We start from the raw sequence: 19,929 nt of genomic DNA on the forward strand, positions 1-19,929 counted from the left end.
AAATTATATTTTTGTGTTATTAATTATTGCTTTCGCTTAGCGATTCTAAACTATCTAATCGTTTTAGAACTTACATTGCCTTATCAAGTTTCATTAAGAGATTCAGTTCCATTGAATGTCAAATTCAAAATAAAATATTATAAATAAACATAAGCGAAGTATATATTTGTATTTCATTTCAGTGTAAATAGATTATATATAAATTTCCGTCGGTAAAATTATGGAAAGGTTTACTAATTATAATCAAATCTTAAATATTGGTATTTTTGCCACACGCGTAAACCCTTAATCTTATCAAGGGTAAGTCCGAAAAGTAAACAAATCCCTCCAAATAAATTGATTGAAAGCTGAGATAGTTCATATAAGAAATAAACAAGGCAGAAACTTAATACAAAAAAAGAAATAGGGAAAATTTTTAGTTTTAAAGACAGCTTATCTTTCTAATTGAATTAAGATATAAGGCTAAAAATTTAATCCTCAATAGGAATACATTCTAGCCTACAAAGTTCAGCACAAAGCCTCATATCCAATAAACAAATATCAAACAAAAAACTAAAGTACCAAATCCTTAAGATGATCGCTTTCAGTTTCCCCATTCGAGTTCAAAATCCATTCCATGTGAGTGCAAATTGAACAAATAATTCTTGATGAAATGCAAAATAGTTTATTTCAAAAACGAAATTAGTAAGAGATGCCGGTGTGGTCGCGGATCCAGTCCAGGTAGCTGGTGACGCGGGTGAAGCCATCGGGCAGGCCCGAGGTGCAACCGTTGGCGGCCACAAAGGAGGTGACACCGACCAGCTTGGTGCCGTCGTGGAGGACCAGTGGGCCGCCAGAGTCACCGGCGCAGGTGGACTTGCCGCCGGGGGTGGAGGTGCAGATGACGTTGTCGGTGACCACATCTTCTCCGTAGACATCGGAGCACTGTTTGCGCTCGATGATCTGAGAGTCCACGCAGTTCAGGTAGTCAGACACACCACAGCTGTCGCAAGGCCTGCCCCATCCGGAGGCCAGGGCCCACCAGCCGGCGAAGTTGTTGTAGCGCTCGTTGCCGTTGGGCAGCTCCACCTTGTTCACCAAGTGCCAGAAGTCCACGTGCGGGGTGTTGATCAGGGAGATGTCGTTGTTCAGGTTGTTGGTGTTGTAGTTCGAGTGCTGGCGGAAGCTGCCGCTGCCCACGGTGTGGGTGTACTGAGCCTGGAGGCGCCACAAGGCACCGTAGTAGATGGTCACGGAGCTAGCTCCATGGGTGCAGTGAGCAGCCGTGATCACCCAGGTGTTGCCGATGATCGAGCCACCGCACCACCAGCCACCACTGCCGCTGCTGAAGCCCAGACCCACAATGTATGGCACCTTGCCCTCGTGGGCGGGATAGCCGTTGGTGATGCGACCCTCGATGGATCCGGGTCCGGATCCCAGGACGGCGTCCTTCAGGGGCACCGGCTTCACCTTCTCGGGCTGAGCGGCGGCGCAGGCAATGGCCACGGCCAGGACAGTTAGGAACAGCTTCATGTTGATCACTTGAGTACAACTGGATACTTCGCCGTTGGGCAGTGATTTATATACCACTTCAATCCGACGTAGCCATATCACTGGAGATCTTCCCCCCACTCGAAAGTTCAAACCACTCTGGTTGCGCTAATCTTATCATATTAATTTCGCACGCCTCCAAAATTCGGCAATATCATTACAGGGTACTCCGATGATCTACCCATCCGATACGCACACTTTCCGGCTCATGACTTGCCACTCCAGTCGAAGATTGCCCACCGCCACTCATTCATTAGGAGATTGCGCGAGTCTATCGACTTGGACGTGCGGCCACTCGGCTCTGATCTGTTGATAAGTCCCGATAAGCACCCATTCATGCCCAGAGCCGCAACTCAATGGCGCACTCGAACAGGAGCTTGTAAAGATTGAGCCAATAGTCCTGTGGTCATTCAAATTTATTGTTGGTGATTGTTTGGAATGGCGCTCCTCTCTTCATGGGGTTTAAATAACCTAAGTAATTTTAAGAAAAAAAGAAACAAAAAAGGAACGTAGAAAGTCCCGGGGCGGGGTCTGTGATGTGTTAAAAATTTTCTTTTCTTCCTTTTATTATTAACCTTGTAAATTTCTATCGAATTGCCAAACAAATTTTTGCCACGCCCTTATTTATATGTAACGGGTATCTGATAGTCAGGGAACTCGACTAAAGCGTTCTCTCTCGTTAATTATTATTTTAATAAGCATATAAATGTAGAATAAGAATTCCTTAGCTTCTGGAATAAGTTTGTAAACTAATTCTTTTAATAAATATATTCATTATTTTCGTATCTAATTATTTACTAGAATATTCTAGAATATATATAATAGGAGTTAGATTACCAAGAAACAATCCCATGTCTCAGCCATTCATGAATTCTTATCTATAATAGGTTTATTATAGATTCTGAACATGACTTTCAAAAACTTAAAATATCAATGTGAAAAAAAAGAAATTTAAAAGTCACCAAATTAATTTTTATGCGTTTCATTTATTTAAAAATGAGGATAATCAAGCTTAGTAGTAAGCAACGCCGGAGTTGTCGCGGATCCATTCAAGCTGGTTGGTAACACGGGTGAATCCGGAGGGCAGGCCAGCGGTGCATCCGTTGCCGGCAACCCAGGAGGTGACTCCCACCAGACGACCACCGTCGTGGAGAACCAAGGGGCCACCGGAGTCACCAGAGCAGGTGGACTTGCCGCCGGAGGTGGACACACAGAGGATGCCATCGGGCTGGTGGCCATAGGTGTTGGAGCATTGCGAGTTGCTGATGATCTGCAGGTCGACGCACTCCATCCAGTCGGGCTGGGATCCAGCGGTGGTCAGTCCCCATCCGCAAGCGACGGCCCACCAGTTGTCGTACATGTTGTAGCGATCGTTGAAGCTGGGCAGCTCCACCTTGTTCACCATGTGCCAGAAGTCCACGTGGGGGGTGCGGATCAGAGCGATGTCGTTGCCGTTCTCGTTGGGCCAGTTGTGGTTCTGGATGAAGTCGCCGCTGCCGACGGTGTGGGTGAACTGGGCGTTGGTGCGCCAGGTGGCTCCGTAGTAGACGGTCACCTGAGAGGCGGCGTTGGTGCAGTGAGCAGCAGTCAGGACCCAGGTGTTGGCGATGATGGAACCACCGCACCACCAGCCGCCGTTGCCGCTGAAGCCCAGACCAACGGTGTAGGGTGCCTTGCCCTCGGTGGCTGGATATCCATTCACAATGCGGCCATTGATCTTGGTGTCCCTGGGCAGGTCCTTGGGATGAACCTGCTGGACAGTCTCGGCGGAGACAGCGGCCAAAGCCAGAGCCAGTACAACGAACACTTTCATGGTGATTGGATCACTCGTGGCCTTTGCCAGACATCTATCCCCTTTTTATTGCGCCCCTTATCGCTGTCTGGAGTAGCCCCCACTCGGCGTTATCCTATCTCTAAGAAATGTGCCCGCTGATACCAATGGAAATTAATTGATACCACGTCTAAGAACATCTTGATAGGCAAAAAATAATAATTCTCACTTCGGAAAAATCCAAAGCTGGTTATCTTCTTTTACAAAACACATAGTTAATATAAAGAAACACGAAAATGATTTTAATTCAATTTAAGGATTAAGTATTTTACATTTACGTGTAAGTAACGTATGTAAGATGTAAGATAAATCATTTCAAATTAGGCGCCCATTGTATGATGTAAAGGATTTAAGCATGGCGCCGCTGGTCACACTGAGCCATGCATTTGTTGTTTATATATTCCGCCAAATTTCGTTAATTGTTGTCGCAGCATGTCCACTTGCAGTTCATTCGAAATAGCGGAGAAGAAACGCATTGCGCTGGCCAAGCTGCAGGCCAAGAAGTCCCAGCTGCTGGCCAGCGCATCCACATCCAACGGAAATTCAACAACGACTGCAACAGGTGCTCTGCAGCAATCCAGTAATGGAAATTCGAATCCCAAGCAACCGCAGGCCAAATCCCCATTGAATTTCTACCGATCACCGCCTGCAGCGCAGAAGAAGATCAGCAGGATCGGACCCACGTCTGGTGACAACAAGAGCTCGTCGTTTCTGAACGCTCTAAAAGCAATCAAACAGACATCCGCCCGGGAATTGTCCCGAGGAGCCGCACATCCATACCAACGGCCAAATGGAGGAAACGAAAGAAGCAAGCCCACTCTTTCACTTGGTTCGGATAAGGAGAAACCCGGGACTGTGCAACTCGGAAACTCCATTACTTGCAATCTCTACATGGTCAGCACACATCGGTTTGCCGTCCAAACCACGGGGTATCATGAAAAACTCGTGGCCGTGTTCAAGAACATGCCCACCAAATCCTACGAAAGCCAAACACGCATTTGGAGTTTTGATCTCTCGGACTACCAATCCCTAGAGACGCATGCAGCGGACCTTAAACCGTATGTGCACATGGTTGGAATTCCAAAGAAGGTGATGGATCTCTGCCGTCAGCCGCCAATAGTTCCGGAAAGAAGTGTTTTAGCCTCCATAGAACCCAAGCTGGCGGACCAGCTAATGCCCTTCCAACAGGATGGGGTTTGGTAAGATTTGAATTTTTGCTATGTACCTGCAATTGCACTTAACATTTTGTACATTTACATTTACATTTTGTATTTAGCTTTTCCATAGCCCAAAAGGGACGCATTATGATCTGTGATGAAATGGGTCTGGGCAAAACGTATCAGGCCTTGGCCGTAGCCGACTATTTCAAGGATGATTGGCCTTTACTTGTCTGCACCACCGCTTCTACGAGAGACAGCTGGGCGAAACACATCATGGATCTACTGCCGAGGGTGCCCATCCACTATGTCCAGGTGCTGAACAACAATCAACAATATGTGGGTGAGGCCAAGGTGCTCATCACCAGCTACAACATGATGGAGCGGCACGAAGATAAACTCATGCAGCGCAAATATGGTTTCATCATCTTCGACGAGTCGCACACGCTGAAGAACAGCAAGGCCAAGTGCACTACAACGGCCAAAAGGCTCACGGATCAAGCCAAGCGGGTGGTTTTGCTATCCGGAACACCAGCTCTCTCCCGACCATTGGAGCTGTTCTCCCAACTTCAAATGGTCGATAGCAAATTTATGAATTTCATGGAATTTAGTATGTCGCGAGGATGTATGTTAACCTTAAAACATGCTTATAAGATTTATATTCTCACAGCTTCTCGTTATTGTGATGGAAAGCAGTCCACTTTTGGTTGGGATGCCAGCGGCCAATCGAATCTGGAGGAACTGAAGGTTATTCTTAACCTTAAATATATGCTGAGGCGAACGAAAATGGAAGTGCTGCCTCAACTCGCTGAAAAGAATCGGTGGATTGCTCACATTGTTGTATACTCAAAAGATGTATTCTTACATTTCAATCATTTTTTCATCCACAGTGAGACTGTGGTCCTGGATCCCGCCCTAGTGTGGACCAATGATGAGACCAAAGATACCTTAGATGCGTTTAACAAAGAACTGAAAACCTCTAAAGGCAGGGCCATGGAGGAGATCTTACTCCGTTTCTATGCACGTACTGCGGAAGTGAAATCAAGAGCCGTCTGGTAAATGAACTAACATTGCGAATCAATCTGCATTTTAATATATTATTCTCAATTATAGCGCCTACATAAAAACCTTAGTTAAGGAAAAGAAAAAGTTCATTATCTTTGCCCACCATCGTGTCATGATGGACGCCATTAGTGACTGCCTCAGTGGGTTGAAAGTCCACTACATACGCATTGATGGACAGACGCGTAGCGATCTCAGGTCGGATTCAGTAGACACATTCCAAAGGAAGAGCAGTTGTAAGGTGGCCCTGCTCTCGCTAAAAGCCTGCAATTCAGGAATCACGCTAACAGCAGCTGAGATTATAGTGTTCGCTGAACTGGACTGGAATCCCAGCGTAAGCTTCGATCAAATGTTACTGTAGTAGGAATCGGCCTACATCGTCTTCTTTATCTGTAGACCCTTGCCCAGGCGGAAAGTCGTGCCCATCGCATTGGCCAGACAAAACCGGTGATTTGTCGCTATCTGATGGCTCACAATACGGCAGACGACACAATCTGGAACATGCTGAAAAATAAGCAAGAGGTGCTAAGTAAAGTGGGCATCTTCGCCGAAAATCTTCAGAAAGCAACACACACAGCAGCACCCACCTCGGTAAGATCCGCTTGAAATACTTTGATAAATAAAATTTTCGCTAACTTTAGAATTTTATAGTCCCACAAGATTGAGGAATATTTCTCGCCCAGCAAGTCCATCTCTCTTAACCCGGAAAAGAATAGCATAAAACAATACTTTTCTGCTGCTCCTGTCAATGAGCACCGTGAGCAAAATAATAATTTTGAAAAGGCCAAAGAAAACGAAGCCGAGTCGGATATCGCGGCGTTCTTTAATGATGATGATGATGAGGCTTTTTTGGATTTAGATATTTAGAATTTATCAGGGAATTTAATACTAGATCTTTTAATAAGTTTATTGAAATAAATTGTATTTGAGAATGTTAAAGCACTGAATGAACTCCGTTGGCCACGTTTCTGCGCATGCTCCACGTCTAAACAAATCTTTCCAGATAGCCGGTTTTATGGGTCCTGGCAACAGGCAAACAAACACTCAAGCAAAACTTTTCACTTGTATCAAATAAATAAATACACAGCAAGTTACGTTTTGTAGAATATTAGCTAAATAAAATGGATACTACGCAGGAATCTGAGCTAATGGGCGAAGAGGAGTTGGAAAATGAGAACGACATATCCTTCCCCCGAGACATCGTCAGTGTAGAGTGAGTACGGAATTTGTTGTATGTACCTTCTTTACATGAAATCTTCTGCTGCAGGCACTCCTTTGGTTACGATTGTAAGAAGCTGTTCAATTTGGTCCTTGTGGATTCAGACACGCTGGTTTTCGCCTCGGGAAACTTTCTCAATTACTTTAGCATTTCGCGCCAGGAGATTTCCTTTCAGGAAACGGTTTACGGCTGCGGAGTTGGATTTGTCACGGTAAGCTTTACCCCAAAAACCTTTGTATGATCTAATAGTCTTCTATTGCCAGAAAAACGAGCATCCGAACTACACCAACCTCTTTACGGTGGGCGAGAACGGAGCTCGTCCCACTGTCTTCATCTACGAGTACCCATCGCTTAATGTTCGTATAAAGCTTCTGAATGCAGCCCAGAACTGTTTTACGGCGGGCTCTTACAATAAGACTGGGGAATTGTTTGCCTCGCAGGCTGGCTATCCGGATTTCATAATAACTATCTGGCTCTGGGAGAAGGCCGAGGTCGTCCTGCGTGCCAAGTCCTTTCAGAGCGACATTCTGTTCGTGCACTTTTCGGAGCACAATCCCATCCTCCTCTGCTCTTCGGGTCTTAGCCACATCAAGTTCTGGAAGATGGCCAACACCTTTACCGGCCTGAAGCTGAAAGGAGATCTGGGACGCTTTGGCAAAACAGACTTCAGTGATATCTATGCCATGTACATGCTGCAGGATGAGAATGTGATTTCAGGCAGCGATTGGGGCAACATGCTGCTCTGGCAGGCGGGGCTCATAAAGTTTGAGATCTGTCGGAAAGGTCGAAAACCGTGCCACACAAAACCAATTACGAGGATAACCATGAAGAACGGTGAGGTGACCACGGTGGGAATGGACGGTTATGTGCGAGTTTGGTACTGGGAAACGGTAGACTTGGCCGATCCCCCAGAAGACGATTTGTTTGTGGAGATCGATCCGATCTACGAGTTTAAGATTGCCGACGTGGAGCTCCGTTGCATGCAGAAAATCCATCCCTTTGATGAGTCAGATTTCACCTACTACGCACAAGATGGAAGTGGAGGTATTTGGTTTTGCGACATCAACACCTACGATGTTCCTCAAAAACCGAGAAAGCTCTTCTCCTGCATTGGTGGAAAGGTACTGACAGCCCAGATGTCCCCAGTGTCGCCCCATTTCCTTTGCATGTCGGAGAGCGGAAAGCTGTTTGTTTACCAATACGATGATCAGCGCCTGATCCTGGAGAAACAGTTCCCGGCGGAGGGAGTAGATGTGATCTGGTTGGATACGAATATCTCGGTAAAGGGAACCGAATTAGTGGCTGTATTCAAGGATGGTGTTCTGCGGCAATTGTATCTGGACCTAAGCAACCCAGATAGACCAAAGATGACTCGCGTGAGAGCCTTCAAGGCGCACACATCCCCGATCACAGGACTCACTGTAAACCGAAACAGCTCTTTACTCCTCACAGGCAGCGCCGACAAGAGCATATTCATTTACCAATTGGGCCTGGATAAACATCAGATGGTGGACATGCATCCGATGGGATTTATCCAGTTTGCAGCTATACCGAACTGCTTCTACTGGCACGATACGGAGCCCACTGTGGTCCTGGTGGGTTGCAAGAGTGGTGATTTGTATGAGTATAATATTCGCACAGATGTCACCGATCAAGAGACTTACCTGTCCTATAACATAACTGAAAACTCGCGCATGCGTTACACAAAGTTCGCTTCCATTAAAAGCCGCATCCGACGGGACATCAATCGGGAGAACGCGAAGAAGCGCAAGGAACGCAAGCGGGAGCGTAAGATGAACGAGGTAGAGAAACTGAAGAAGGCCAATCCCGGTCTGCAGATCGACATGGAGTCAGCGCTGGCGGACTCGGAACCGGATGAAGAGGAGGAGCCACTCCACATCCCGGCTGTGCCCAACTCTATCATCTGGCTGCGTTACACCGTCAGGGATACCATATGGGTGTCCATGGCGGGCTACGATGCGGGATATATCTATGAGCTGGAGTTCAATGCGGCGGAGCCCACTCGAGCCACCATCATTGCGGAGGCGGATGACATCGAGATACACTCGTACTGCATAATGTGAGTGTATTTTTGTATATCTTCACCAAAGATTCCGACATGTACATCTATTTTTCCTTTTCCAGCGACGACTTCATCCTCTTCGGTCTACACAATGGACGTATTCGAATCAATCGCATCAATCCGGACAATTTTACGGACCTCTCCGAGTTTCGCATCTATCCGATGCACGACGGACTGAAAGGCACCATTCCCAAAATCGATATTAGCCACAGTGGTGAGCACTTACTCACCGTTGGCTACGATGGTAACGTGTTCCTCCACAAGTGGAACGGTCCGAAGATCGTTAGGAACAAGATAAAAGATATACTGCCGCCCCTGCCGGAGGGAGTGAGCCAGATTCCGGATATAGAGGCGGAGGCTACATCCCTGGAGCAGGATAAAATCAACGCGGAGCTGCGACGCCAACAGGAAGCAGCCGATGCACATGACCGCGATGTGCTCAATAAAATCGGAGCACTCCAGAACGTCTACTTCGATATTATCAGGATCAACGATGAGCTACCGCCGGGTCTGAGGGCCAAGGATACCGACTTGCTTCTGGACGATCGCATCACCCAGCAAATTCGAAATGAGCTGCAGGCGGAATTGGATGATGTTCGAGAGGATCTGGCCTACGACTTGGAATTTGCCCAGGTGGGACACTCGAAGCTGTACAATCACTTCCTCAAGCAGCTCGTCCAAGTCCCATTCACAGTCAATCCTTTGCGGTAAGTAAACGGATGCATATCATCCCAACAAACTCAACATTGTGCTTGCAGTGCCAATGACCCGGGTGTGTCCACATTCCGACTACAGGCCCTGGGAGAGGAGCACGCTCAGATCAAGCAGGATATCGAGGAGCGTCTGAAACGGGAGCACGACATGGGGTAAGTGGCGAAGTTCAGGGTTTACCTCTTCACACTGCCATCAACACAGAAATATACATATCTTACTCTTATATTCTTATATACATTCAACACAAGCAGCCTTTACACGGAGGATCGAGTAGCAGAACAGCCGGAAGTGTAAGCCATACAAGTTCCTTAAACCTTTGATCACCTGCCCACCTTAAATGAATCATTATACCACCAATGCATATTATCACAAGTCGTAGATTCCACTTTACTTTCATTAGTTATTGTCGACTGATGACTTCTCACCGTACTCATTACAGACTGCATGACATTGTGGTGCCCGAGAGATCGGACGAATCCATTGGGGAGCCCCCGCCGGAGTCGTTCTTCTTTGGCCGGGATCCGAAGAGCATCGAACCGCGCTTCAGCAAGAAGATGATGCGACTTCTAAACCGCTACCGAAAACGTCAGCTCTACGAAGTGCGCCGCATCTTCGACTGGGACAAGCTGGAGCGCCAGAAGCCGGACCCCAATCGTAACCATCCTGATGACGATGCCCAGATCGAGGATGCCAAGCGCAACCTGGGTGACTTCAAGCTAAAAATTGGATCGGACTATGAGCCCAAGTCATCGGAAACCTTGACCCAGAAGTACATAGAGGTCGTGGAGTGCCGCGAAGAGTACTTTGCTATGGTAGACGCCTTCAACCAGATGGTTCTGGAGTTGCGCGACCGCAAGGGTGATCTGGACCAGTTCATCAGTGCCAAGAGGAAACGCCTTGAGGTGATTCATAGCTATTTGCCCGAGCCGGATCGTCAGCCCTTGGAACCGATTCAGGAAACGGACATGGACTTGGAGTACCCAGAACTTAATCTGATCGAGCACTATACGCCCGGCTGTGGTGTGGAGATTGACGACATCCTAACCCTGGAGCACACTGCAGACCAGGTGGGTCTATAGCGTTCTCTCTCGTTTTATATTCATACATACAACTTTTGAATTCTCAGGCGATAGCCAGGCTGGCTCCAATAAGGTCCACCGGCAATGTAAGCCTTTTCAGTATGCACGGCTTGGATGTGCCCGAGCTGCACGAGAATACCGCTTTCACGATGCTCCAGATCTCGAAGCTGGCCAGAAGTCTGCCCAATGCGGAGCTGACCGAGGAGTTGCTAAAGCTGCCGCCTAGCAGTGATCCTGCCTACTTCGAGTTGAATGAGGATGGCCAGGCGCCCTACATGATGGAGACCCGTCATCGATGGCTTCGCCATTTACTTGTGGAACAGGATGCCATACGGACAGAAGTGGACGAGGAAGTGCGGCAGTTTGACAAGGCACTGGAAAAGTTGCAGGTACGACGCTTCCACGTCAAACTGGACGCCGAGTTCATGACCGCATTCATGAACAGCCTAAATCAGGAGCTCTACATCCTGCGCGACAGCGAGGAGATAGAAACACAGCTGCTTCTAAACGCCAAAACGGCGATGAGCACCCGGAATGACCTACAGATGGTTATCAATAGCACCAACAGGCAGTTGGATGAGCTGAGGCGAAACATCGACAAACTGGGCGAGCAGATCGTAGCCCTCCAGGTACTCTTCGCGACCACCGTTAAGGGTCACAAGTTTTTCGACTTCCTGCGACGCATCTTCAAGAAGAAGTGGCGTCCACCGAAGGTATCCAAAGGGGATGACGAGAGCTCCTCTTCCTCCTCATCATCTTCGTCATCCAGCGAGGACGAGCAGGCTGACAACAAGAGTTTGGACTCACTAGACATGACCACTATCCGACTGGACGAAGCCACCTGCCCCACCGGCTTGGATCGATCGCTATACGACCTGGCCTTCTCCATGCGCGCCGACCGCCACGAACTGGAACGAAATGTGCGGGATCTGATACGAGATGTGGAGAACAAACGCAAGGAAATCGCCGAAATGCAAATCAAGATGAAGTTTCACGAGGAAGTGTATCAGCGCGAAAAGAATGCCCTGTTGCAGTTCCGGGTAGGTAATTCTGTTAAAGAGTGATCTCCATGCTGAAGCTCCCTTTTTTGCAGCGTAACCGCCAGCAGGAAGTCAACAAGGTACACATCAGCGCCATCCTGCGTATGGACCAACTGCAGCATTTCTATGACGGCGACGACTACCGCGACCTGTCCAAAGCCATTCTCTTCGACGCCGACATGCTAGTGGACCTGCGGCGCCGGGCGGATCAACTAAGCGAGGAGACACAGGCGACCAAGCGTTGGCACAGAATAAACTTCATTCACTTGAGGCGCATGAACACGGACATAAAGTTCATGCGATTCGAGATTACGCGACTCGAAGAGGATATTCGCCAGGCCATGATGAAGAAATTCGGCATTATTGTCAATCTAGATGAGTTGGAGGAGGAGGTCCTGAGGCGTTACATTTTCGATCTGGAAACCGATGCCGAGGATGAGCTTAAGGCTCTCGAAAAGGAGCTTTTGGAGAAACAGGTACATTTATTTTCATGAATATATGAATTTTGTATTTTTCAACTATGGTGCTTCAGAAAGAACTATCTCGCTGCGAGGAGGAACTGGTCCTGGAGACCCAGAATAACACCGAAAAGGTTAACGTAATGACCGTGCTCCGTGAAGAGAACAACATCCTTCGCACTTTGTTGGACATTCAGAACAAAAACTACGCCAAGTGGAGCAATCCGAATGTACTGAATCTTTCCTACGATATTGAGAAGCTGAGAGGCATTGAAAAATCCTTGCTGGATCAGATTGAAGTGGGTAGTTCACCTAAGCTGATTTGAAATCCTTAACCCTATATTCAACAGTGCCTGGAGCGGGAAATCTGCGCCCTGAGGCTGAAGTCCAAGCCGCTGCAAATCAATTACGAGTTCGAGTTGGATCCCAATGCACAGCCACAGGTTGTAACCAGTGAAATAATGCCCAATGACGATGCAATGGTGTGCCCGGCAATCCTCAATGTGGATGCCTATATGCTGCCACCCATGCCCGATGAGTTCATCATGGATCGCGTACAGACCATTGTCCAAAAGAGTTTCAATCGCTTCTTTGGGAAGAGCACCACTCCAGAGAACGTACGCAAGTTTGCACAGCGTTCCTCTCTTTATTTGTGCCAGGCCGCCTACAGTTTCCAGGTGATAGGTGAACTATATGTAATAAGTTTACTTAATCTTACCAAACATTGCTTGGTAGGGTCGCTACACGGATCGCATAGCCGAATGCATAACGGAGCATCTGCAGACGATTGTGCCAAAGAAGTACTTCATCCACATCAGCGGCGAGGAACTACGCAAGCTATTCAATGAGGTGGTGGCTGTCTTCGACTACGAGCGCTCTGATGTGAACACAGAGGAGTTGATATCCGGAATTTTCGATCACGCCAAGGACTCGCTGTGCGCCCGTATTCATGGAGGCGATACCGACGTTGTGAACCGCACCCACTTCATCGTTGCTCACATGTTCAAGGAGCTGATCGAGGTGCTGCCGCTGGAGGAGTTCCAGTCCGACGAGACCCTACGCATGATCGTTGACGTGCTGGAGCGTGAACCGATGGTGGATCCTCGAGCCATCGCCGTGGAGCAGCTGATCGAAAGCACGCTCCAGCACGCCCAGGAGAATCTGATCGATGGAATTACATCGGTTCCCATTCGCAATCTGGGCAGCTCCATTCAAAGGGACCTGATAAAAAGGCGCCAGTATAAGCAGCCCAGTTGCGAATCGCCAATGTCGGTGCGGATCGCCACAAAAAAGCCAGGAACCAGCAGTGGGCTTCCTTTCTAGACCGCCATAGGATCTCCCAGCGCCCCAAAAGGCAAATACTTCGGTAGAAACTCAAAAATTATTGGGAACTTGACAGCGTCCGGTCTATTCAGATTTTTAAAAAGGATCACAAAACGCTTAATTTTTTTTACCCAATGCATTTTTTTTTACATTTTGGTTTGATTTTTACAAAAAAGCTACCCAAACATGTATATTTTATCGTGGCATATTTTTAAATCTGATTTTTGATTTTTTAAAAGCGTGTTTCAATTGCTAGCGACATAATAGCAGTACTTACAAATTTACTAATAAATTGTGAGTGGCACAATATTACCTTTTTGTATTTAAATTATATAAGCACTCGTTAAATCAGAAAAATAAAATTTTCAAATAAGAATACTCGCAGTGCGCACTGCAGAAAATGATTTTCGGAAATATCCAGATCTGGCGGTAAATTTTTACGTCACCACTAATTTCGGTTGCCTGACAACCCTGTTTCTGACTCAGTGACATTGCAGGTAAACAAAGTGCGACTTCAAATTACACACAAGATAAGATGTCGAAGCCATCAAAATCGGGTCCCCCAAGCGAGAGAAGCGCTCCCGCTTACGATTATCGCAACTCCAGCGAAGCCATGGCCATGGTAATAATCTTAATCGCTTACAAAGGAACAGTAGCCATCTAAAGTGTTTAATTTCCAGCGAGCTCCACCGCCTACGTATGAAGAAAGCCAGCAAAACGGCGGTACCGGTACTGGGGCCTATGAACCTCCACAAGCAGGAGCTGCTCCGCCCAGCCAGAATCAGTATTACGGCATGATTAGCCACCAGCAACAGCAGATACCCTTCGGCGGGCAGCCAAACTACGGTATGCATCATGGCACTGGCTTCGGATTCGCTGGCCCAAGTACGTCGGCTGGAGCAGCTGCCGCACAGGTGCTCCATTTGGACTCACGCGCCGAGGTGAGGACAAATTCCAACGGAAAAGTGGTCATCCCGCCTCCTCCGCCGGGATGTCTGCCCACACCGGCTCAGTGGGCGGCCATGCAGGGTCAGCCTGTGGTTCTCAAGCAAAAAAAGCGTTCCTTTTTCTAGACTATAGAAGGCACACCATTTACTCGAATATAATCATGTTGTACCCTTTGATGTTATAAAATAAACGATGCGATCCGTTTCGTTTCGTCCTCGCGTATATTTGAAAGTTCCCTAAGCAAACGAACATGTCGCCGGTGAAATGGTTAGGTTCAGTCCACCGGCTCTGATCTTACTAAACACTACTGGATGAAAACTACTCGAAGATGTTCTCAAAGTATGTACTATCGAATGTCTGGACACGCACGAAACCATCTTCTCCGCCCGAGGCGTAACTCTTGCCGTCTGGATGGAAGGCCAAACTGTTGATGGGTCCGAAATGGCCCTTGAGTCGGGCAAACTCCTCCTCGTATATCAGGTGGAAGAAGCGAGAGTCGAACTTGCCAGCCTTCGTAGACGTAGTGGTCACCTCCATGGCATCTTGACCGCCGCCCAGCACGACATGGTCCAGGATTGGGCTGATGGCCGCCGAGTTTACAGGTCGCTCCGTCTTGTAGGACTTCAGGCACATCAGAGACTCGGAATCGAACAATTTTGCGGTGGTATCCTTGGAGGCGGTGACAAACATGGTGCCATCCTTGCTCAACTGCATGTCGTTGATACCAGCGCTGTGGTCGGTGCCAGAATCAACCACCTTCTGACCCTTGCGGATGTCCCAGATGGCAATGTTACCATTATCGTGACCTAGAAACAATGATTTTTATTGGTTTTTATAATATATTATTAGGGGAATACCCACCTGTAATGATGGTCTCATCCAGAGGACCCCACAACATCGAGGTAATTTTGGACTCGGTCATTGGGATACGGAGCGTGGGCTCCTGCTCCGACAACGAGGAGTCGGCGTTGCGGACATCGATGAGGAACAGCTCACAGCTCTGTCCCATCGCTTTGTCCGTTGAGTAAGCTGCCTGGTTGCCCGAGAAGCTGAAGTTGCTGGTGCGCACCGACGACTTGGTCGGAATAGAGGCGATAACGGTGCCGTACTCGACGTCCCAGATCTTGGTGGTCATATCACCGGCGCCGGTGATGAGCTTACGACTCTCCCAGTCCACATCCAGACACCAAACCGCACCCTGATGACCATCGTAGGTGCCCAAACGTTCTCCGTTCAGTGAGTACCACACATTGGGCTTCTGATCCTTGGAGCAGGAGAAGAGCAGGTCGCCCTCGCGGTTGTACTTGATTTGCGTTATGGAACGCTCGTGGCCCTGCAGCATCAACGGACGCTATAAAAAAAATGAATAATACGGATTTTTAGCAACAATTAAGACCGCTTTAAGGTTATGTTTGTCCCGGAATATCACACGACTTTCACACTCTGCAAATAGTTGTAATTTTGGATTAAATCTAAAGGAACCCCTCCGGAATAATGCAAACTGTGTAATCCTTGTCTAGACACGCACCATTTTGAATTATATTGTTATTTGTTGCGAGAAAACTAATATTTTTGCAACAACATCCACGCAGCACTACACGCCAAAAGAGCAGTGTGACCGTGGCTTAGTCTAAATATCACTACAATATACCAACGATATATTAAAAAATACCGTTAAACAAGTTTATTTCAAATTCAGAAATTTTTACAATCTAAGAATTAAAGTATAGCCAAAAATATGCAATATAAACCAAAAATTTGGATATAAAACATGATAAACATCAAGTAAAAACCATATTTTATGCCATACATTAAGTAAATACAACGAAACAACATCTGCTTAGCTTAGGCAGCCTAGCTGAACCATCCCTTTTTGTTCATTGAATTCCACTTGGCTATGTTCACCAGAATGGAGGCCACACACTGATCCTTGTCCCGATTTTGGCCGTAGTAATCGACAAACTCGCCATCCGGGTTGACCAGGTACATGATGATGGTGTGATCCACGATATAATCGTTGTCCTCGTCCCGCGGTCCAGCGCTGAAATAAACCCTAAAGGCCTTGCACACTTTGCGGATCTGTTCAACGGTTCCGGTGAGTCCCAGCAGTTTGGGGGAAAACTCCTTAACGTATTTGGCCACCACCTCTTTGGAATCCCGTTCTGGGTCAACGGTGATGAAGATGGGCTGCACTGCTGGCGTTTGCGGGGACTTTTCTGTGTGGGTGCGAAAGTCATGGGTTCTTTTTTGTTTGGAAGAGATACTCATGCTATACTTACCAACTTCATCCACGACGGCGGCCATCTTCTCCAGCTCATCGGGACAAATATCCGGGCAGTGGGTGAAGCCAAAATAGATGAGCAGCCACTTGCCCAAAAAGTCCTCCGATTTGCGAACCGCTCCCTGCGAATCCACTAATTCCCAACTGCCGCCGATGGCCGCCTTACCCAATTGTCGCTGACGCTCCTTCATTCTCGCCTCTTCCTTCTCGCTCTTCACGTACAGCATAAAGCCCACACCACCGGCTCCAAGGGCTCCAATGACGGCCAGACTTTTCCAAGAGATCGGTCCCTTGCCTTTGGTGGAATCTGCGGGAGCGGCATAGTGACGAATGGCGGGCAGTTGTGCCCAGCGACGACAGCTGCCCACTAAGCGTTGCAGGGAGCGGGACATCCTACGCCCTGGTTTCAGAAATTTGTAAGCTTTACGTAAATGTTCTGGAGAAATAAAAATCTCGCCGGTGTCCTGCTGCTTCTTCCTATTCTGCAAGTCACCGAGAAACGCCGTTTATTTAGTATAATTTTGGTATATTAAGTGGAGCGGTATATTCTTGTATTACCACCGCGGTCTTATTGTTTCCAACACGTGCGGTTTAATATTGTTAAAATATTTAATAAAATCACCGGGGCAAATGGCAAGCACAATGCGCAAGGAACCGCTTCTGTACATGGAAGAGTATCGGGTCAAGCAGGATCCGCAGGACTATGGACTGGCGGACGACGTTTTCTCCGTTCAGGCGTACAAGGAAAAGCTGCACATCAAAATTGTCAAGTTGGTTTCGTTTTCTTAAAAGAAATTAGAATCTCGTAAAGATGATTAACTTGTGATCATTTCTAGGAACGACGAGGACGGCCTAGAGTTCGATCTGATTGGGGTTTATCCCGCCATTGCAAATGCCTTTCGACGCCTGATGCTCAGCGATGTTCCAAGCTTGGCCATCGAAAAGGTGTACATATACAACAACACCTCGATTATTCAGGACGAAGTTCTGGCCCATCGGATGGGTCTACTTCCGCTGCGGGCTGATCCCCGGCTATTCGCATACCGCACCGAGGAGAGCACTGAGGCGGGCACCGAGCAGGATACGTTGGAATTCGAGCTGAAGGTGAAGTGCTCGCGGCGACGGGATGCTGGCAAGGATCAGTCGAACTTCGATGACATTTACAAAAACCACAAGGTGTACTCGGGTCATCTAAAGTGGCTGCCAAAGGGAAAGCAGGCGCAGATTTACAACGAGAGTGCTGTAAACTGCATTCACGATGACATACTGATTGCCCAACTCCGTCCGGGTCACGAGCTGGACCTTCGGCTGGTGGCGGTCAAGGGACTTGGCCGAGATCACGCCAAGTTCTCACCGGTGGCCACGGCCACCTACCGACTGCTGCCCCTGATCAAGCTGAACCGCGAGGTCTCTGGAAAGGATGCGTACCTATTGCAGAGCTGTTTCTCACCAGGTGTGATAGGCATCGACGAGAACGAAACCGCCTATGTGAAGGATGCGCGCTACGACACCTGCAGCCGTAATGTGTATCGCTATCCCCAGCTAAACGACGCTGTGACTTTGGCCCGTATCCGAGATCACTACATCTTTTCCGTGGAGTCGGTCGGCGCACTTAAGCCCGATGTCATCTTCCTGGAGGCGGTCAAGGTGTTGAAGAGAAAGTGTCGGGCATTTATAGATGAAATTGAGGCAGAATAGTTATTTATTTAGTTGTTAAAGAGATTATACTATGTACATAAGACAGCTTGATATAAATTGTAAGCCTACGAACAGCGTTTTAACTCCCTCTTGCGTTTGAGGACCTTTAGTCGGAATTCTGTCAGGACCACCTGAAGACGCTCCTGGCACAGAAGCGCGTCCTCTAAATCCATGTTGTTTAGCTGCAGAGCCAAACTCTTGCCAAACAAGTCAAATTCGCTTATAATGGCGTCGTCCGACATCGCGTCGACTTGGAATTCGTTATTAACCTCCGGATCGTCTGGCTTGAGGTGTATCATCTCTTCCTCGTAGACCACCTCTTGATCCTGGAGATCTGTTTCATGCTGTTGTTCTTCGAGGAATTCGTTGTGAACCACAAATTCCTGCTCCTGATAAGGCTGATCGGTTCTCAGTAAATCATCCAGGATTGAGTCATTCGAGGCAATTTCGTCCTCCTCCTCCTCCTCCATGCTCTCCACCTTCGGCTCGCTCTTAATCTTAGGCAGCATTTTGCTTCTTGTTGCTTGGTGCTTCTGCTTTGGATAGACTTTTGGTTTGGGCTTGGGCTTTGGTTTGGGTGAAATTATGGAGGCCTCTAAATCCGGGTCATGCTCCTCCTTGCAGAGTTCACCCTTGATCATGTTCTGTTGGTAGAATTGCAAAGGAGTTGTTAGTTGTTTTTAAGGAAACAGCTAATTAGGAATAATATTTTGAAGCGTAAAGTACTGCAGAGCGTAGTAATTAAATGCACCGATAGAGGGAGCTACTAGTAAACCATTGCCAAGGAAGTAGGCAACGGAATAACTAACAAAAGATATGTTAATTTGATAAGACGAAGCACACAAAAATTATGTTTACAATACTTGAATTTACAGTGTACATGGGTCATTCCTATTGCTTATCAATAAACCCAATCCCACCTGGGTAACAATGTTGTGGCATTTGGAACTTTCCTGGTGCTTGCGCGTGGCGAGGTGCTGTTTGATGGACGCCAACCTGGCCAGGACATTGACGTCACAGATCTTACAGTGGGCCGAGTAGCCATCGTTACTAGATGCAAGCCAGCTGGAGAACGCTGGGTATTTCTCCCACTCGGTGCGATAGCGTTGGTGGTACAGTCGCTTCACCTTCTTGTCGTCCTCTGTCTTGAAACTCTTCAGCATTGTGCCGCTTTCGAATTAAGCAGTCTGTCGGATTTGTGGAAAATTATTATCTTTGAAAGATGAGCGCCAAAATCAGTCTTTAATAACTGATAGTAGTAAATATTTTGGTATATTCCGAAAATTTGCGACGCGAAAAAAATCTGAAAGTCGATGCGGTGTGACTGTGATCCAATACGTTATAATACCAGCAATTATTTCCAGGGCTGCGGCAAATAGGTTTCTGTGCAATGGTCTTACTGAACTGTTATTATGTTTATATAAATTACTTCATTCTACGTAGTCGTTTTAAAATTCGTATTAGAGACTTTAATGGTTGTGTAATATGTAATTTTTCAGTATCTTT

At 47.4% G+C, this 19,929-nt stretch overlaps 9 protein-coding genes across 10 annotated transcripts; 4 read left to right on the forward strand and 5 right to left on the reverse strand.

The window, feature by feature from the left end:
- Positions 1 to 641: 641 nt before the first annotated feature.
- On the reverse strand, positions 642 to 1,530 carry LOC120458533 (serine protease 1). The gene has a single exon (XM_039646210.1). It carries the CDS (start codon positions 1,510 to 1,512, stop codon positions 682 to 684), a length of 831 nt encoding a protein of 276 aa, XP_039502144.1. The 5' UTR covers positions 1,513 to 1,530; the 3' UTR covers positions 642 to 681.
- A 966-nt stretch (positions 1,531 to 2,496) lies between these two features.
- LOC120458508 (serine protease 1) lies at positions 2,497 to 3,370 on the reverse strand. The gene has a single exon (XM_039646178.1). It carries the CDS (start codon positions 3,341 to 3,343, stop codon positions 2,543 to 2,545), a length of 801 nt encoding a protein of 266 aa, XP_039502112.1. The 5' UTR covers positions 3,344 to 3,370; the 3' UTR covers positions 2,497 to 2,542.
- A 357-nt stretch (positions 3,371 to 3,727) lies between these two features.
- LOC120456867 (SWI/SNF-related matrix-associated actin-dependent regulator of chromatin subfamily A-like protein 1) lies at positions 3,728 to 6,519 on the forward strand. The gene is made up of 7 exons (XM_039643961.2): positions 3,728 to 4,560; positions 4,638 to 5,128; positions 5,189 to 5,339; positions 5,409 to 5,573; positions 5,632 to 5,914; positions 5,977 to 6,171; positions 6,232 to 6,519. The coding sequence occupies exons 1-7, from the start codon at positions 3,794 to 3,796 to the stop codon at positions 6,445 to 6,447; spliced, it is 2,268 nt and encodes a 755-aa protein (XP_039499895.1). The 5' UTR covers positions 3,728 to 3,793; the 3' UTR covers positions 6,448 to 6,519.
- Positions 6,520 to 6,627: 108 nt separating this feature from the next.
- On the forward strand, positions 6,628 to 13,827 carry LOC120456862 (cilia- and flagella-associated protein 44). Its single transcript, XM_039643947.1, has 11 exons — positions 6,628 to 6,793; positions 6,848 to 7,010; positions 7,063 to 8,879; positions 8,945 to 9,589; positions 9,641 to 9,748; positions 10,036 to 10,663; positions 10,723 to 11,715; positions 11,769 to 12,191; positions 12,248 to 12,472; positions 12,524 to 12,850; positions 12,909 to 13,827. The coding sequence occupies exons 1-11, from the start codon at positions 6,702 to 6,704 to the stop codon at positions 13,494 to 13,496; spliced, it is 6,009 nt and encodes a 2,002-aa protein (XP_039499881.1). The 5' UTR covers positions 6,628 to 6,701; the 3' UTR covers positions 13,497 to 13,827.
- A 139-nt stretch (positions 13,828 to 13,966) lies between these two features.
- On the forward strand, positions 13,967 to 14,666 carry LOC120456928 (DAZ-associated protein 2). The gene is made up of 2 exons (XM_039644068.2): positions 13,967 to 14,118; positions 14,177 to 14,666. Exons 1-2 carry the CDS (start codon positions 14,032 to 14,034, stop codon positions 14,567 to 14,569), a joined length of 480 nt encoding a protein of 159 aa, XP_039500002.1. The 5' UTR covers positions 13,967 to 14,031; the 3' UTR covers positions 14,570 to 14,666.
- On the reverse strand, positions 14,647 to 16,097 carry LOC120456901 (eukaryotic translation initiation factor 3 subunit I). Its single transcript, XM_039644009.2, has 3 exons — positions 15,973 to 16,097; positions 15,306 to 15,795; positions 14,647 to 15,250 (listed from the first exon to the last, which is right to left on the reverse strand). Exons 1-3 carry the CDS (start codon positions 15,973 to 15,975, stop codon positions 14,763 to 14,765), a joined length of 981 nt encoding a protein of 326 aa, XP_039499943.1. The 5' UTR covers positions 15,976 to 16,097; the 3' UTR covers positions 14,647 to 14,762.
- Positions 16,098 to 16,225: 128 nt separating this feature from the next.
- Positions 16,226 to 17,207, reverse strand: LOC120456920 (protein SCO1 homolog, mitochondrial). The gene is made up of 2 exons (XM_039644060.1): positions 16,724 to 17,207; positions 16,226 to 16,660 (listed from the first exon to the last, which is right to left on the reverse strand). Exons 1-2 carry the CDS (start codon positions 17,115 to 17,117, stop codon positions 16,299 to 16,301), a joined length of 756 nt encoding a protein of 251 aa, XP_039499994.1. The 5' UTR covers positions 17,118 to 17,207; the 3' UTR covers positions 16,226 to 16,298.
- An 80-nt stretch (positions 17,208 to 17,287) lies between these two features.
- LOC120456893 (DNA-directed RNA polymerases I and III subunit RPAC1) lies at positions 17,288 to 18,491 on the forward strand. Its single transcript, XM_039643996.1, has 2 exons — positions 17,288 to 17,495; positions 17,562 to 18,491. Exons 1-2 carry the CDS (start codon positions 17,356 to 17,358, stop codon positions 18,421 to 18,423), a joined length of 1,002 nt encoding a protein of 333 aa, XP_039499930.1. The 5' UTR covers positions 17,288 to 17,355; the 3' UTR covers positions 18,424 to 18,491.
- LOC120456906 (protein TonB) lies at positions 18,397 to 19,781 on the reverse strand. Of its 2 annotated transcripts, none has more exons than XM_039644046.1 (2): positions 19,377 to 19,781; positions 18,397 to 19,067 (listed from the first exon to the last, which is right to left on the reverse strand). In XM_039644046.1, exons 1-2 carry the CDS (start codon positions 19,584 to 19,586, stop codon positions 18,489 to 18,491), a joined length of 789 nt encoding a protein of 262 aa, XP_039499980.1. In that variant the 5' UTR covers positions 19,587 to 19,781; the 3' UTR covers positions 18,397 to 18,488. The 2 variants fall into 2 exon arrangements, with proteins under 2 accessions (XP_039499980.1, XP_039499972.1); XM_039644038.1 differs by having other exon boundaries at positions 19,344 to 19,780.
- Between the last annotated feature and the right edge of the window lie 148 nt (positions 19,782 to 19,929).

The sequence above is a fragment of the Drosophila santomea genome, chromosome 2L (genome assembly GCF_016746245.2).
Source record: "Drosophila santomea strain STO CAGO 1482 chromosome 2L, Prin_Dsan_1.1, whole genome shotgun sequence".
NCBI lineage: Eukaryota > Metazoa > Arthropoda > Insecta > Diptera > Drosophilidae > Drosophila > Drosophila santomea.